At 37.1% G+C, this 18,485-nt stretch overlaps 1 protein-coding gene and 1 long non-coding RNA gene across 3 annotated transcripts; one reads left to right on the top strand and one right to left on the bottom strand.

Moving 5' to 3' along the window:
• Positions 1–20: 20 nt before the first annotated feature.
• On the bottom strand, positions 21–18,151 carry agpat5 (1-acylglycerol-3-phosphate O-acyltransferase 5 (lysophosphatidic acid acyltransferase, epsilon)). The gene is made up of 8 exons (XM_004077415.5): positions 17,308–18,151; positions 16,915–16,984; positions 16,218–16,333; positions 15,987–16,076; positions 14,948–15,038; positions 13,108–13,269; positions 3,701–3,824; positions 21–1,788 (listed from the first exon to the last, which is right to left on the bottom strand). The coding sequence occupies exons 1-8, from the start codon at positions 17,524–17,526 to the stop codon at positions 1,563–1,565; spliced, it is 1,098 nt and encodes a 365-aa protein (XP_004077463.1). The 5' UTR covers positions 17,527–18,151; the 3' UTR covers positions 21–1,562.
• Positions 5,246–8,091, top strand: LOC144984159 (uncharacterized). Of its 2 annotated transcripts, XR_013647834.1 has the most exons (5): positions 5,246–5,438; positions 5,956–6,013; positions 6,157–6,218; positions 7,030–7,125; positions 7,615–8,091. It is a non-coding gene; the product is annotated as an uncharacterized LOC144984159 (long non-coding RNA). The 2 variants fall into 2 exon arrangements; XR_013647833.1 differs by lacking the exon at positions 5,246–5,438 and having other exon boundaries at positions 5,667–6,013; positions 7,615–7,829.
• Positions 18,152–18,485: the final 334 nt, after the last annotated feature.

The raw sequence follows: 18,485 nt of genomic DNA, 5'->3' as shown, positions 1-18,485 counted from the left end.
GACAGAAAAAGTGACTCAAAGAAGAAAAAAAAAACTTTTATTGTAATTCATCTCCACTCCCAACATGATAGCTTTCATAATTTTAATAACAGTCCCAAAAGGATTAACTCAAAGCATTCTTAGAGCAAAATAAGCCACTGTGGGCCGTAGACAAGACGACTACATGTTGCAGCTCAGAAAAAAGAGAGCCAGAATGCAGTCACCTGCAGAGGAAGAGCCATTGTGGCCCCCCAAAAGAGAAGGCACACATTTCCAGAAACAGTTGAAGTTTAAATGCCTTCTACAGATTCTCCTGAAGAGTCTGGTCTTATCTGAATAAAAATGACTATAAAATGGATGACAAAGGTCATTTATCAAGGGAGGATTACTCATGTGAGGTATTGGAGTGATGTAAAAATTATGACATTATGGTACCATCAACATAAAGAAAAAAGAAAAATTGTAGACCTAAAGAACCAAGAGACTAAAATACAGAAAACACAGGGATTATTTTTGTGTAAACAATGGTGCATTTCACAATACAGTGATGTTATAATACAAATGGCTTTGAGTGCACAGGTGATATACTGTTAACATGGCTTTGTAAGCATTTTGTAGGATATAAACCTCTATCTGAGCTGTAAAATAATTTTAAAGCAACACAAGTTGAAAATGTATAAGGAAAAAAAAAAAAGATAATACGCTTGTTTCTTGCTCCCCGGGGTGAGAAATATGATGGCTATTGCTTAAACACAAAGAGACGATCAGAACAACACTGTGGCAGACACACCAGCTTTTGGCAATGACCAACATTTAAAGGTTCAAGTAATATTTTACAATGGTAGAACACTGTTTTTACACACATTCTTTCAGTTTGAGTTCAGACTTCTGCTGAAACGATGGCCAACGGAGGACGCTTTTATTTTGAAGCATAAAGAATCCTGTTTGAACGGCTACATTCAGTCAAAGCAAACACATTTACATGAATGTCTGTGGTGGTTAATGCAGCTGGTGTCAGGGTCATGAGCTACTTTTTGCCTTGTTTTGTTCTACCAGTGTAAAAATAGAACTTTACATGAGAAAAGTGCATAAATTTCCTGATATGGGAATTGGCATAAAAAAAACATTACAACTGTTTTCAGCGCACTTGAGATCAATTATGTGTTTTTTTCTTAAAACACAGTACACTTGGCATTAGAAAAAATGAAAGCTTTAATAAAAAAAAAATTGGGGGACAACTGCATGCAGAAATAGCAATTTAGATAAACCAAATGATGGTATATGATTTTAAAAACTTCTGTTTTCTTTAATTTTGTCATTTAGCTCAATTTTTTAGAACCATAATATCTATTCACAAATCTACTCTCTTTGTTTTTCCTCTTTACTTTAGGTTGCAAATCCAAAAATCAAAGCTGCTAAAACTCTTACATTTGTTTTTACATCTTCTGGTGACGGTTGGAAGGTCAAAAACTGAGATTGTTGCTCTGCACTTGGAACACGCCCCCATGTTGCTGGGATACGGTAAATGGCACCCGTCTTCACGTTTTTCTTTGCATGTCGTTGCGACGTCCCCACCCTGTTTGCTAAAGGGAGAGATTCACCCACACCCAACCCAGCAGCGTCCCGCAAACCCAGGTCCGCACGTAGAGTTTCCTGCCGTTCTCCGTCAGCAGCAGTGGCAGTGTCAGTCCTCCCAGGATCATCACTGACGGGAGGGTCCTGTAGAGCCTCAGTGGAGACGCTTTTGCCTCCCTGGGGAACCTGGTCTTCTTCTCCAAATTCTGAGACTCGTAGAAGTCTGTCAGAAGCCTTCAACATGAACAAAGGGATGATTTAGGAATCAAAGTATGCAGAAAAAAACTTTCAAAAAGCTGAAAAAAAGTTAATAAAATACAAGATTGTAAATTTGAAAAATAGACTTAGATTAAAAAAAACAAAAAAAAAACAACGGAGACAAAATGTATTTTTTCGGTTTCAGACTTGAGTTTAAGAGTTGAGTTGAGTTGAGTTAGGGCAGTGGAGCAGGTCGTCCAACAACCGAAGGGTTGGCGGATCGATCTCTGCTCTACCCAGCCAGCTGTCGCCCCGAGCGTGGCTAGTCTGCAGCTCACCGCTTCCCCCAGGGGATGGGTCAAAATGGGATGGGTCAAAATGCGGAGAAGAATTTCCCCATTGTAGGATAAATGAAGTATCAAATATTATCATTATTTAATTTTACGTCGGGGTGGGACTTTAACCCTATTGGCTAATAGGGATATGATTGACACGGGGTGGCAGACGTTATGGTGATGTCATTTCAGCACCAGAACAGCGCCCGTTGTTGGAGTCATCCCTCCTCTGATGTTTCAAAGTTTGGCAGAGCCTCATCGCTCCTGTACGCCACATCAGAGACGGTTCTGGAGTGAAGATGACATCACCATAACTTCTGCCACCCCATGTCACTCATATCCTCAGTAGCCAATAGGGTTAAAGTCCCACCCCCACATAAAATTAGGCTCAACTCAGAAAGAAAAAAAGTCTAAATTGAAACGGTAAATTCGTAAAGAAAGAGAAATAAAAACTGTCCAAAAATAGAAAAATTAATAAAATTAATAAAATTTGTCTTTTTAAATTGGTAACAGCTTTAGGTTTGTAATTTTATTTTTAATTCAAGTTGTCAATATTTTTTCAAATGCATAATATATTTCTTTCAAACTTACCATCCCTCACAAATTACAAATTTATTTTCAACATTAATTTTAAATATAAAATGTGTACTTTATTGTCAATATATATATATTTTTTTAATTGACAATTGATGCTGATCCTGATGTGACCCCATAAACCCAAAGCAGCAAAAAGAAAAATCATTTACACTAAAAAGATAAAATAACAAGAACAATGTGATTTAAAAAAAAAGGTTTTGTTGGCAGCAACATCCTCTCATGACCACTTCCTGAAGAATGGTTTCAGTTTCAAATATTTTAATGGCTTTTAAGTCACATCTTTTAAAATTTCTATTTTTTTTTTCTTCTCAATTAAGGCTGGGTCCTAGGAGAAGTAGGTTAGTACACATTTAGTTTCACTGGCTGAAAACTGGCTGCAAACTCAGTTCTCTGTTGGTGGTTAAAATGCACTTCGAGTGCACATCAGATAATACAAATGCAGAAGCAGCGTGCTTTTATTTGTGGTAAAGAAACCCGAGACACAAAGAGCACAAGTTTGCATCAGCTTACAGAAGCTGAAGAAGAGAACCTCATTGCACATTTACTGTAAAGCTGTTTGTATTTTTTTACAAAAACCCCACTGAGGTTTCACTGTGGCTCAACAAGTCATATAAAAAGATTTAAATTGTCTATTAAGGCAGGCAGCAAATGGTAGACTCCTGCTACCTTGACTCTGGATCAAGTGAAAAGAGCTGCATTTAGATCAGTGGTTTTACTGATAATGGTGCAAAGCAGCCTTATTGATCCTTCCGCCATTCTCCTCCAGCTCTATTAATGTGTTGTTATTGATTTAGAGTAATTAGGGAATGACGTTGCGATTTCAAAGGAAGTGCAAAGTTATTGGTTAACTTTCTTTGGCATTTAAAAAAAAATACTATAGAGAGAAACCAGTTTTATGGAAAATAACTGCAACAAAAATACAAAAACCTAAAAAAAATGAAACATCTGACGAAGTAAAAAGTGTTTCAAGTAATTTTTACTCATCTACTAGAAAGGCAGCATCTTGACACACTCACCGGTCTTTGATCTCAAAGCGCTCGTGCAGCCATCTGCGGAAAAACTCGGGCTCTGGAGGGATTTCATTTATGTCCACGCGGTCAAAGTGTATGTGCACACGGGGGCATTCTTTGCAGAGGAATTCTGTCAAACACAAAAAAATATATAGTGAGCAAACAAAAACAGGAAAAGCCATTCAGAAGGTCAGCTTGTAAAGTAAGCACTTAAACCCAACACTGGCTGACAGTGATGGAGCGGAGCTGCTCAGAGGCAGAAAACACAGAAACGAGCTGAGGAAGTCCAATCTGGAAATGAAAATGACATGAAAATGCAGCTTTATTGTAGCTATATCCTTCAATATTGAAAGTTTTCAGTGTCCAACACTCAAGCTGGATGAAAGTGCGAAGAAATCACTGAAGTGTGAGACAGTGGCACTAAAAACGTAGCCAAGTGTAAAGCCTCAAGGCCACACGTGTCTCCCCAAAGGCCTCCTAGTTCCTGTTTCCACAATATTATCAGGAAATGTGGCTCTGCGACCAGTGGAGGAAGCGTGATCGAAGACGCCAGCAGAAGATTGCTGTTGAAAAAGCACATCCATCAAGCGTTGCATGGATCTGACGTGACCTTCAGGTAACAGGTCTTTTTCAGGAGAGCTGCTGTGCTGAGCATGAGGAGAAACGACAAAAAAAGACTTCCATCTCAATCTGCCAGAATATAGGATCCAAAAATCTAAACAAGCGTTTAGCAGCAAAAACTATGAGGGGCCGTATAAGACATTATTTATTCTGAACCATTCACATTCATACATTCTTGCTCTCACAGTCATATATACTCTCTTTCGCATACATATATTCTCTTACGCATCCATATATTCTCTCTCTCACATTCATACATTCTTGCTCTCACAGTCATATATACTCTCTTTCGCATACATATATTCTCTTACGCATCCATATATTCTCTCTCTCACATTCATACATTCTTGCTCTCACAGTCATATATACTCTCTTTCGCATACATATATTCTCACTTGCACATCCATATATTCTCTCTCTTGCATGCATATATATTACTTTACACATACATACATTCTCACTCTCATTGTCACTCTTAAAAAAGAATGTATGTATGTGAAAGACAAGTATATATGAACGTGTGAGGAAGAGTTTATATGTGTGTGTGAGAGAGGAGTATGCATGAAACGGAAGTTACTTTGCATGAAAAGGAAGGCACTTTGAATGAAAAGGAAGCCACTTTGAATGAAACGGAAGGCAGATGATTTCTCGTGCTCTGATTGGACGAGAGGCCGCCACCTCCCATTTTGAACACACTCTAAACCCTATCACTTGTACTGACTCATAACTATTAAGGTTACACAACTTAAATGTCATTTTGTAGTTGATTCAACTATAAAGTATTAAGCTCTATCAAGATTTTTTCAAATTTAACTTAACAGTGCTAAATATTTTAAAGCTTATTTGTATCTAGCACTCAAAAATTTTAAGATCCCTGAAGTAGCGTCATGACGTCATCACGTACTGGTGGGAGGGTCTTTCGTTTTCTCTACGTTAGCTCAGGTGGCCATGTTGGATTTGCCGAATGCGAGTATGCGACGTTTGAAATTGAAAGTCGAGCATTTTATTATGCTGCAAAGCGTTGCGATTTCGTCCCGCTTCAAGACGCCCCAACCTCGGGGTTTTTTTTCCATCCGCCTCATCGCTGATGGTGCCGTCTTGTCTTCAGCCCTGATTTTATTTGGTAAGTATCGTTCATGGTTTATGAATGAATGCTTTAAAAATGCTCTTATACTACCGTAAATGTGGTTTACTGTTGTTTAAACATATGTGTGTTATGATTGTTTTAGAGATTAATGTGGAAATGTATACATGATTAGTTTGTCATAGCAGACGTATGGCGAGCCAAACCCAAAATGCATTTCTGCCCGTAAGTTACGACAGTGATGAGGTTTTTTTTTTTTTCAGAGGTAGAAATGATCTGTTATGCTGCAATCACACTAAACATGATCCGCGTGTGAAATTCGCGTTGGAGGCCTCTGTCTGTGGCTAAAGTTTGCTGCTGGACATTTGTCCAAAAATGTCACTCAAAGCCTCTAACGGTTGTGTGGGAGGAGCTACCGCCAACAGTTTTAAGCCTGGTTGCTACATGGAAGCATTGGGTTTTGAATGCAGCTTTAAGCTTTTATAAATCACTGATCTCCGTTATAAAAAAGGTTTTTGTAAAAATAAATTAATCAACGTGCTCGTGTTGTGTTCAGGTACCGAACTACAGAGTGTTCAGTGTTTCACCTCCAGGTAGACGCCAAGGCCAGCGAGGTAACTTGTCTCAGTTATTTGTCTAGAGCTATTTTAAAAAAAACAAAAAATGCAATAGGTTGTGTAGTGCAATAAATGTTTTTTGATCAGAATATAATTGAAACATTTTTTAACATTGAAAAATCTCTTTTGGACTTTTTCAGATACTGAACTTCAGAAAGTTCACCAGAAAGTCACCATTTCACCAGAAAAGACCTGTCAGTGGGTGAGTTTTATACTTATTTAATGCATTCATCCTGAACTATTACCATTATTAGATTTATACGGCAGCATGGAAACATTTATGCACATTTTAACTAGCCAAAGGTCTAAATAGAGCTGAAATTATTTACAATTTAACTAAACATATTTAGATTGCAGGCTGAAGGTGGCACAATGGAATGGAGGTGCAAGTTGTGTTCTGTTACTTTGGCACTATGCAGTACTACATATAATACTGCAGTACTACATAGCCAATATTCCAAAGTGTTTCCACTGCCATGTATGTGGAGACACTTTGGAATATTGTCATGTCTTTATGACAGTATATTACAATAATAAAATGATGTTGCATTAGCACCATTCCATCATTTGAAACCATGAAAACTCATCTGTCAAGATCTGAAATGGATTTATGTAGAGTAGATTCAGTCAGAGGAAATTGTGCAGTTTTTACATGTTTGTGTAACTTAAAGCTGCCCTTTTCTGAGACTAAGTCCACCAAAACAGACAGGAACTGGCCAGCTTGGTTAGGATTTATGACCTCCAGGTGAATTTCTAATGTGCATAATTCAAAAACGGATAACAAATCATTTGTAAACAGCTGTAAGAAGCCACGGTGTAACTTGCCTTCAAATGACTTTGGGTCTTTGACCTGAGGTGGATCATGACATAAACACTGTATTGTCCTCTTACTAGAAATAGACATCTAGAAAAGGTATCATTTTATTATTTCTTAAAGTTCCTTAAGTAAATATTGGAAGTGTTTGCTCTGCATTTGCTTCAAAGGTAATGGATATTTCTTTTTATTCTTTTAGGACCAGCGTGACGTGAACATGAGACGGGCACTTGTCCTCCTTGCACTTCCTGTTTATCTGCATGAAGATGCCTCCAACTTCTTCAAGACCTGTACAGTAAGTGCACACGACTCCCTGTCAATGGTTTTCACTAATCCTTTAATATTGATTGAGATTTTATTGAGTGACATAATAAATAGGGCAATTGTTTGTAGTTTGTAAACTGAGTGATATTTTTAAATGGTTTTAAAACTGAGACGGAAGATGAAAGGCGAACATCAGGGACTCCTGATTGGAAGGAGTGGAGTTTCGTTTACCTTTTGTGCTCCTGATCCATCATTATTTGAATAAAGAAAAATGAAGCTTTAGTCTTAAATTATTTTATAAATGTCCTCCTTCAGAAAAATGCTAAAGAACTTTTTAAAAACACAATTTTAATTGGAGTTGGTCCTTAAAACATCATAGCCAGTTGATTAAAAGCTAACAGAATGTTAGCATGAAAAGATTCCCATTGACAGATGGCAGGAATGTCAGTTTTGGACATTAGTGTGATGAATATCTTTGAGGGTCTGAACTCATCTGTGTTTTTTGTTTTGTATTTTCCAGAATACCAGACCTCACAGACACTGCTGTGGGTATCTTCTCAGTTGTCGTGGTGATGCTCCTGATGCTGCCGTCAGTGGTCCCACACATCTGGCTGACTAATCTCTTCTAACTCTTCGGGGACATCTATGCTCTGGACCTACAGCACCCCAAAAAACTTGAACTTGCCTTCATATTTATTCAGAATGCTGTCTTGAGCCTTGAGGACAGCAAACCACTGAAAGGACATTTATTGACGCTGAAGAATGTTTCGTTGAGTGAGTCTTCCAGAATGGACTATTTGTTGGTTTAAGTGTTATGTAACTAATGTGTTTTGTTGTGATCATTTGCTTTTTCTGCCGTAAAATACAAAACCAACTCTTTTTGTCAATATGTTGTGTGGCACTCTTATAATGCAGTTTTATTGCACTTATTGTTTCTTCATCCTCTTGATATTTGTGCTTTTTTTTTAAAGAGCAATTAAAAAAAGTGTATTAAGCAATCACTATTGTGTGGCCTTCACGTTTGTTGGTTTTTATCAATGTTAGCCTTTAAAATGTAGTGGGGCAGTATCAATATCTCTGTTTAGAATACATTTTAAGCTGAAGAATTTTAAATATTTTCAATGCTACACATTTAATGAGTTAAAGAATTTATAAAGCATTTGAGTGAATTTTACATATTTTATGAGTTGAGTAATATAAAAATATAGTTAGTTAAAGCGTTTTTTAGTTGGAAAATATTAAAAACTTTAAGTAAATAATCTCTCTTTTATAAGTTGAGGAATCTTAATATTTTTTATATGAAATAATACAAATGTAAGCCAACTGACAATATGAATTTTAATAAATGTTAACTTAAAAGTTTTAATAATATAACTTAACTGTTGCGTAATCTGTTACAAAATAATTTTTAAGTTCAGTCAACTCGCTAGGGATTACAGTGCAGACGCTAACATGAACAAGCAAGAAATCCCAAATTAACAGACTTGTTTTGTGGAAAGGTATGTTTTTCAGCTAGCAGGAATAATCAAAGTATCCGTTCTCTGTTTCAAAATGAGATTGCCACAAAACCGTATGTTATCTCATACTGGAACAGCTTTGGATGTAGAATTCAGTGGGAAAAGGTTTGGACCCTGCCACAAAAGTATTTCATCACCAATAAAATCAGAGAAATTTCTTTCAAAATTCTTCACAAATTTTATCCAGTGAAACATTTCTTTACTAAGTTTAAAAAAGATCTGGACATAAACTGTTCATTCTGTCATTCCTCACCAGAAACTGTGCCTCATCTTTTTTGGTTTTGCTCTTTCACTCAACTATTTTGGAAAGATGTGATACATTTTATAAGAACTCATCTATGTGAAGATTATAGATTATTTTACGAGCATATTATTTTTGGATATTTTACACAAGAAAGACTTAATGCAGAAAAAATATATGTAGTTAATTTACTTATAATTATGGCTAAATACTTTATACACAAGTGTAAATATGCCAACAAAAAAACCGTGTTTTATGTTTTTCAGAAAGAAATGGTTTTGTATGTGAACAGTATTAAATCTTCCACTAACAAAAAAGCTGTCAGAACAGTTGAAACATGGTCTCTCCTGAAACTTAAACAGATTCCTTTGCCTTATTATTTTTGTTTTCTTTTTGCATAACCTGTTTTACATGGTTATCATTATGTTTTTTTGTTCATTCTCATGGCGAACGTGAAGATTGTATTTTGCACACAGTGGAGTTTTGTGTTTGGTATTTTGTATGTGCAAGATATTGTTAATAAAGTTTATTTTTTAAAAAAAACGAACCGGCAAGAAGTAGCCACGGGGGTCCTGCAGCCATCGGAACCTTAACAAATATTTCATCTCCACCTCACCGTTGCCTTTTTTAAGAAATGACAGCTGGTTTTCCCACATTTATATGTAGTTATGGATCGAAAACAAGAGGAATTTGTTTTAATGTAAATGCGTGTTCCAGCGTCTACAGGAAGTGTCGCCCATAATTCACGCAAAGGCTCATGGGGGCTAGGAATAAGGTGGATACGGATTTTCTGTTTCGGTGGCACTTCTATTACCATTATTGGTATTTGAGACATTCCTTTGTGTCTCTAGAGATGCAGACAGATTTGTGACCACTTGAGGTGAAGATAAAATATTTCTTAAGGTTCCGATGGCCTTCTTATTGGTTCGTGTTAGCGTCTGTTCAAAATGGGAGGTGGCGGCCTCTCATCCAATCAGAGCACGAGAAATCATCTGCCTTCCGTTTCATTCAAAGTGCCTTCCTTTTCATTCAAAGTGCCTTCCTTTTCATGCAAAGTAACTTCCGTTTCATGCATACTCCTCTCTCACACACACATATAAACTCTTCCTCACACGTTCATATATACTTGTCTTTCACATACATACATTCTTTTTTAAGAGTGACAATGAGAGTGAGAATGTATGTATGTGTAAAGTAATATATATGCATGCGAGAGAGAGAATATATGGATGTGCAAGTGAGAATATATGAATGCGTAAGAGAATATATATGCATGCGAGAGAGAGAATATATGGATGTGCAAGTGAGAATATATGTATGCGAAAGAGAGTATATATGACTGTGAGAGCAAGAATGTATGAATGTGAGAGAGAGAATATATGGATGCGTAAGAGAATATATGTATGCGAAAGAGAGTATATATGACTGTGAGAGCAAGAATGTATGAATGTGAATGGTTCAGAATAAATAATGTCTTATACGGCCCCTCATAAAAAACAGATCTGATCTTTGACTGCAGGTGGTGATTGTTTGAGCAGAACAATGCTGTTTTTAAAAAACAACCACCTGGAACACATGAAGGAAACTGACTCTTTGCTCTGGAGTTCTAAACATCTCATGGTCCTGATAACATTTATGAATTTAAGAAGAATTTTAAGAAGAAAATATTATAAATCAAAGCAGCATAAGGTCAAAGGAGAAGATGTTCAGTCATACTGATTGCTATTCCTAAAGGACCCATGTCATGTTAAATCCTCATGTTATATATTTAGGTGTTAAGTTAACATTATGATGTCCATTCTTCACTATAAACAACTCCAAAGTGGTATTCTGATTCATTCACACATTTCTGAACATTCCTCTAGAAACCTGCGCTGTGAGCGCCAGCCCCTCCCAATCCACAAAAACGAGCAGGTTCTCCCATTGTGACATCACAAAGTGAGGAACCGCCCCTTCCAGGAAGAATCTGCGCTGCCAGCACCTCCCCCAGGCGAACACGCTCACACTTTCTCCACAGAGCTAGCGGGGATTGACACACTTTCATTTTATCTGCACAACATGAACATCCATCCATGCAAATGTTCGGATGTTGTTTGTTTTTGCGGGCGAGACGCGCTCCTGAGGCCGACTCTAGGTTGACGAAATGGGCGGTAGCCACAAAAAGAGAAAGGCGGAGCCTAAGAGATGGAGTAATTTTACTTTTGGGTAAAAAAAAAAATTGCTGCTGCTACAAAATAATCCTTCTATAGTGCGTCGAAGGTAATATATTATCGTATACATAAATATAGTTTACTCTAAAAAGCTTAAGAAAAGCATGATATAGGCCCTATAAAAGGAAAAAACATTTTGTGAAGCTCAAAGATTTTACGTAATTAAAATGAGATATCTACATCTATAGCTCTTTAATTCCATACCTACCCATCTATATCTATAGATCTATAATTATCTATATTTATCTATGTGTGTATATATATATATATATCTGTGTACAGCATTTAAGAACTATGAATTATATGCCAACATTTAACATTCAAAACCTACCAAGACTGTTACACAAATTAGGAAACAACCCGTTTGAATAGGATTTCATTGTGACAGTTATTTAAAAAAAATATTAAAGCATATCATAACAATCTTAAAAAATGTTTTTATAATACTCAGAGGTTTTGAGTTTTTTTCTCCAATTTGAAGACATCCAAACATTTATTTTAGCAAAATGTTTATATTTGACTATATTTTTTAACCCTTCTTTGGTTAAAAACAACCACAAGAAAAGTCTATAAAAGAATGAAAATACATAAAGGGAACATCATCCTTTTTAATGTAAAAGCATTTATGTATCCAAAATCCTTATATAAACCAGCAAATTGAAGGAAACAGCTTTTTATAAAATTTAGTCCCGGGTGTTGTCGAATTTTCCATCATTTCCAAATAGTGAGCGAGTCCTGAAACTGATATTTATGGACCAATCACACGGCAGTGTCGTATGACGGCAGAGTCATCCCCCCTCCGACATCAACATTGCCCCAGGGGGCCGGGAAGTGCGTGAGGAGAGCAAAGCTTCTCTGGGCTTTGGAAGAAGCATCCCTGTTTGTTCCCGGCTGAACGGGAAGTTTTTCTGTTGTTCTGAAATTCAAACAGTCCTTAAACAACCGGGAAACGCAATAACAAAGGCTGAAAAAAACAAAACAAAAAAGGCAGAGTCACGCTGTTTACAGGAAGCTGCGGCTCTCGTTAGGTGATGTTTGCTGCGTGATTAATTAGCGGAAAGGTTGTAAACAATGAGGACTGTTTTATGACACGGTGGGTTTTATTTACAGTAAATTGATTTTTTATTTTTGCACAAAACTAACAATAATTTTAAGGACTAGTATGCAGCCATCTTTCATAGACATTTTTATTGGTTTAGAGTACCGTACTTGTAAGCTTGTAGGTTTATTTCCTCTGTGCAGAAAAACAGGAAAAGTAAAACAAGATTTATTCCATTTTTCAATGCAATGTCTTTCTTCTCCCCCCAACAAAATAAGAAAATTTTGCTAAAAAGAAAGTGGCACTAGCGACTTCATGTGTCCCAAGTGTGTTTATATTTGTATTTTAGTGCAGTCTATCTTTACTGCATTGATCCTGCAGTGTCAATCATGTAATATTTTAACTCAACTTATGAGAAAATTATAAGAAAACGGATGTAAATTTATTTTAAAAACATGTATTTTAAGGACTGGTCCAAAAATCTTTTTTATTTTTATTCAGCGCCTTTTGATTAAATGTTGATTTATTTTTTTAATTCTTCAGACCAATTTTGTTTGGATATTAAAAAAATTAGGTTTTCCCATTAGTTTTATTACTAGTGATTTAAACTTAAAAGGTGGAAATTTAATTTTTAAAATCACAAATTCTTATAATAAAAAACTATATAAAATCAGTTTTTATAAGAAAAAAAAAAGTACAAGAAATTATTTTAACCCAAGAGAACCAAGGAGCAATTTTCTTCAGGGCTTTTAGAGTTTATTTGACTATTTAATTTTCTGTTTAATAAAATAAAATAAGAGAAAGAAAATCACAGTTCTCCTGGGCTAAAGGAAACATTAATTCACAAAATATATTAATTTAAATGTGAAGGTTGATTAATCAGTTTATTTATTAAGTTTTTAACTCAGCTTCATTTCACTGTTACTATATTTTTCACAGCACAATCTGAGACACAATCATGTTGTTATTGAGGATGTTGTTATTGCCTCCCCAGGTGCGTGCTTACCTGGCATGGAGGGAGCAGATCTTCTCCGACTGGAGCCATCCAGCGTTCCTTCATAGGCCACAGTGACGTCATACACGGCGTCCAGGTGGTCTCTCATGGTCTCGATGGCAACATGAGCGGCCTTCATCCTTGGAGTAAGCGTGTGCTTAAGAACGGCCAGTCCTGCACGAGAGACAAAACAGCACAGATGAATTAATCACTCAGTGAGAGGAAAAGACAAGTCATGGCCGTTTTGATCTCAACTCTGCTTATATATTTAAATCCCACAAATATAAGGTTTTCAGAAACAAAGTCTATGTGAGTGCGTGTGTGCCACTCCTCAGCGCGTTACCCATGGAGGCTGCAAGCTCTTCTCACTAATACCTCACTAATAGCAGATGATGTCATGAGTGCAGCTCTATCACATGATTTGTGTGGATTAAAGGGGGAGGTGATATGCAGAGCCCTGGCATATGCTTAATCTCTGCAAAAGGGCAGCCCATGCAACTGCACAACCCTGTCAAAAAAAAAAATACTTCCACACTCCACAAAGGAATCAGTCTGTTAAAATCACAGTAACAAAGACACAAAAAATGCATTAAACACTTTCATGCAAACTGTATGCACTTTTGAATTGATTCAGTTGCCTAAAAAACAACACGTCTTAATGAATATTTTGTCAATTTTAAGGTGTATAATTTTACCTGCAATGAATGAAAAACCTAAAGTGGGGACAGCAGCTTTTAGTTTGAAAAATCATCAATTAGGGTTGCACGATATTGGGGAAAACTCACAATTTGCAATATAAATGACATAACGCGATGACGATATAACTTGCAATACAGGAACAAACAGCAAAACAACCAAAAACATCATTTCCATTACACGGCAACAGTTTCCTTTAAGTAAGAGTCAAACAAAAACAAAAACAGGGCCCCATCCAATTGTTCAAATGCATAAAGGGATTTATGTGATTCGTTAAATATTTCAAGCTGCCAATACATTGATGTAGCACATTTAAGTTAACCATTTATTGCAATTCCATCCATCTTTCGTGATACGCGTATTGCACAGCTTGGTGTCGGGATAACCATATATATGCTATTTATTGTGCAGGCCTCGTGGGAATTGTGATCAATGAGCCAAACTCGCAGCTCTAGGGTCACCACAAAGACACTTCTGTTCCTAAACATGGTAAAGTTCACACTTGTTCAATAAAAGTCATTACTTAAGTAGTTGTGTGTTTTAAGGGTATGCATTTAATGCAGCAGAGACACAAATAATCCCTAAAATCAGTGTTGATATTTGTTAAACTTTTTTTTCTCGCTCATTAAGCCTTTATCTTAATTTATATTTTCTTAACACACCCCCACTTAAAAAGAACAAACCAGAAACATTTGTTTTTCTTGTTGAAAAGGTTTAAACCAGAAAAACTAGTTTTTTCATCTGCAGGATGACAAGTTTCCCAACTAAACTTAGGTTGTGTCTGAATTCCATCATAGTGCACTATACAGTGCGTTTGCCATTTTGTAGTGCTGTCAAAATCTATAATTCCCTAATCCAGTGCCCTAGAAATTTCCCAGAGGTCTCTGCGAGAAACCAGTGTGCATCCATCCTCACTAGACTGGCATATATAGACCAGAATGCATTGTGTTTGAAAAATATATAAAATGAGAATTTTCCCCCCATGTTAGTCGTGAAAAAAAGTAGCAAATTGGTGCCGAATTACTTTTAAAGTCCAGGGCACTAGACAGTCCCGCTATAGTCTTTTAGTAGTTAGGGAAGGAATACGGAGACAGCCTTAGTCATACCCGTCAGACCAGTCGGCTGGATTGAATTAGTGCAACAGCCAATCACTTGCCTTGTTTTTTAGCGAAAGCCTGACTGTCAGCAATGACGCTCTTGATCTCAGGATTATACCGAGTTCCTTCTGGGAAAATGACAAGGTACATCTGAAAGGAGTAAAGCACATTCAAAGGACAGCATGAGCATAAACCTCTGCACAGGTCAGAGATTTCACAAGCGAAGACATTTTCAGGAGTAAAGGGATCCTGAGCAAACCTGTGACACTTGGTTTTCATGTTGTAAAATTACTCAGCTTAGATTTCAACCACAAAAATGCTTAGTGATGAAGATTTGGTTTTAGAAGATGTAGAAATGTCTTTTTTAATGGTTTGCGATTAAAAATAAGACATTTTTTTCACATTTTCAAATAAGATCAAGAATTTTTTAGGTAAATATTCAAAATATCTTTGATTTTGTGAAACTCCCAGAAGTGTACTATGAAAACATTAATTGGACTCAAACTATAACAATATTTAAACAATAAAATCTAGTGTTACTTTCAGACCTCACTACTAGACTGCAAAACTCTTATTGTGAAAACTGAACTGGTTTAGCTCTCAGCTTGAAATGTCACAACACAGCTTTCATTGTGTACTGGAGGTCAACAAAATTAAATCTGGCGGACATTAAACCCGCACATGACTTCAGAGGCCATTATGTTGGTTTGTGTTGATTTCCTGGGCCCTCCTGCCAGATCACAACTTTCCAGCATTTGTTTAGGTTAGCAATGTTTTACTTTTTGTACCCATATGAAGGACGCGTGTCTTATATTTTGACTAGAAAAAGGTCACCGTAACATCAGAAAAACACACTATCGCACAGACTAATCCCCATGAGTCCTATCCAAAAAAAGTGATTAAACGACTCAGTGATCACAGCCACTTTCTGATTACTGGTTATATGAGGTTTCAGTTAGATTTGAAATAAATATAGAGGATGTTGACCACAAATTTAAAGACATTCATACAAATGTAATGGTTTTGTTTGAGACCGAATAGAAGTTTTGCTTCAGATATTGAGGCATCGAAACAGAGTCATGGCATAAAAATACCCACTGGAGTTCCTGTTTGCGTCTGGTTGAGAAGCTTCTTTCTCATGGCCGTTTCATTAAACTTTGCACTTCGTTTCACATAGATTCCCCCATGCTAAAACAAGAAAAGAAAGAAATACATTGAAATCAAGCTATATATATTTAGCTGCATTGAAACTAATTTAAAGTTTTCTTTTTCTTTATTTAAAGCTTTATTTGAGAAGATTATAGCTTCATACTCACTCAGCTGCATTACCTGAGAGAAATACCATCCATAAAGCGGGAGCCACTTGAGTCCATCTTTGAGGACATATCTCACGTGACCCAGAGCGCTCTGTCTGATGGCGAGCATGTCAGCGATGATCCAATCAACTACAACGGAAAAAACGGCAACACATTTTACTGACACTGTACAAAAAAATAAATGTTTAATGATTCGAATTTAAGGTCCAACTCCAATCAGTTCCCAGTGTTCTTTAAATCATAATTATTCTGTTTCTAGACTACATAATTAAAAAAAAAGTTCATTTTTCTAGAACATAATTCATCAGAAATTCACCTCTCAGTTGGCACGGGGTAAGCTAGCACTCATTTCCCATCATTTCTATGTTTACAGTCTCTCCCCCCTACCTTACAGCTTCTCACAACCTCAACCTGACACCACAGGTGCAACAAAAACGGCCAGCAATATCAGAGCTATCCAGCCGTACAGTTTTGAGTCAGACGTCTATTTGTCTACAAGTGGATGCATCAGAATGGAGCTTGTGGCCTGCTGATTGGAGTTTGTAACAACTATAACCTTTTTTCAGCTACTCCTGATTCACCAGGAATATGCAGACATTTTAATCTTATTTTCCCTTCTAAATGCCCTAATGTCATGAGAAAAAAATGCTACAAGAACACGTTAAAAAACCCCACATAAAGTTATTGGAGTAGGTCTTTAAACTACTAACCTGTACACTGATGATTTGACAGGTAAACGACATTTTCCTTCTTCTTTGGTATATCCCCATATATGACAATCTGTTGAGATCATAAAAATAAAGTTTTGATGAAACAACAAGAACTCATCATGTGGCCTAAAGCCTGTGGGGGTCTTCAATGTTTATAGTCGCAGCTTTACAGCCTCCATCATTTAGGACAGGTTGTTTGCACAGCCTATCATAGAGAAATGCCAGCAATGAAAGGTGTGATGGGGGGAATGCAGACTTTCTTGAATTGAATGAAGCTGGTTCAACAAGATCTTGCTCAACTGCCAGGCTGACTGCCTTCACACCCACACTTTAGTCGAAGGATTTAAATGAAGAAAACAAACAAAAAAAGTATTTCATGCACAGATATCTTACCTCCACTCCTGTGTAGTTCTCAAAGAAAAACAGGACCATGCTCTGGTAGATGCAGTATATCCGGTCGTCTATCTTGTGATAAATACTTGCTGGTAATACAGTTGAAAGCATGCGCCAAACGCCCCATGACAGCAGGTAAGCTGGGGCTGTTCCCAGCATGATCGTGGCTGGGAACCAGTACCGGAGCGAGTAGGTGTGCACCACCAGAGAGAGCAGCATGGTTCCGCTCGCACAGATATATGCCTGAAACCCACCGCTGGACTTAGCGAGACACGCCAAACTATCTATCCCACAACACACCTGGCCTACTTACGCCACACCTGCCCCGAAGAGTCAGCATAAGAAAGTGGGAGAGCTGCAGCGGCGGGGCATGAGTGGAGCAGCTAGTTCGCTAAAGCTAAATTTAACCTTGTGAGCAAAGGAGCGCAGTTCGCCAAGTCAGCAGGCGCGAACTCAAACAGCAACACATCGAAACAAAACGGAAAGTTACAGAGTCAACGGCTGCACGAGGCTGAAACGACCTCAACCGGAACTCAGCGCACTTTACTGTACAAGTTATGAAAAGCCTTTTAGCCCTCCCTCCACAAATAAAACGAGTTAAAGTTTTACTAAACTCTACACGTCACGCAAACTGAAGACTGTAGCGTGAAAAGTTCAATAAAGTGCACCCCAAAAGTCAGCTCCAGCGCCGCAAGAAAAAGTATCTCCTATTCCCTTCCACTGATCATCTTTATCCGGCTGCTAGCTTCTAGCAGCAAATGTCACACACGCCTTCCTGTGAGAGGACACGCTAAGACATCGACGCAGCTGATTGGTCAAATGACGCAGGAGAGGCAAGCCAATCAGAGCGCTGCAAACTCACTTTTCTTTTAGGACTGTACCACAAATGTACGACTGACAGTTTCTTTGAACAGAAAATGTTCTGTTACTCGCAACATTTTATTTTTTAACTTTTTATTCATGTGCCAAATTGAAAGAAAATAATTACATAAAAAATAAATGACAGATTTGTTATGGTTTTTATTTCCTTTTTCCCCCTAAAGAAGACAATTTTGAAGAACTTATTTACAGTAAACTATTTTTTTCATTTATGACTTGCATATTTATGTATTTGTTTATATATTTCAGCACGGGTAGACGACAAAGTTAGAATGTCATTGTGCTGTTATGTGTTGCAT

This window comes from Oryzias latipes, chromosome 15 (assembly GCF_053564925.1).
Source record: "Oryzias latipes strain Hd-rR chromosome 15, Olatipes_Hd-rR_3.1".
Lineage (NCBI taxonomy): Eukaryota > Metazoa > Chordata > Actinopteri > Beloniformes > Adrianichthyidae > Oryzias > Oryzias latipes.
This window is presented reverse-complemented; position numbering and strand designations above follow the sequence as displayed.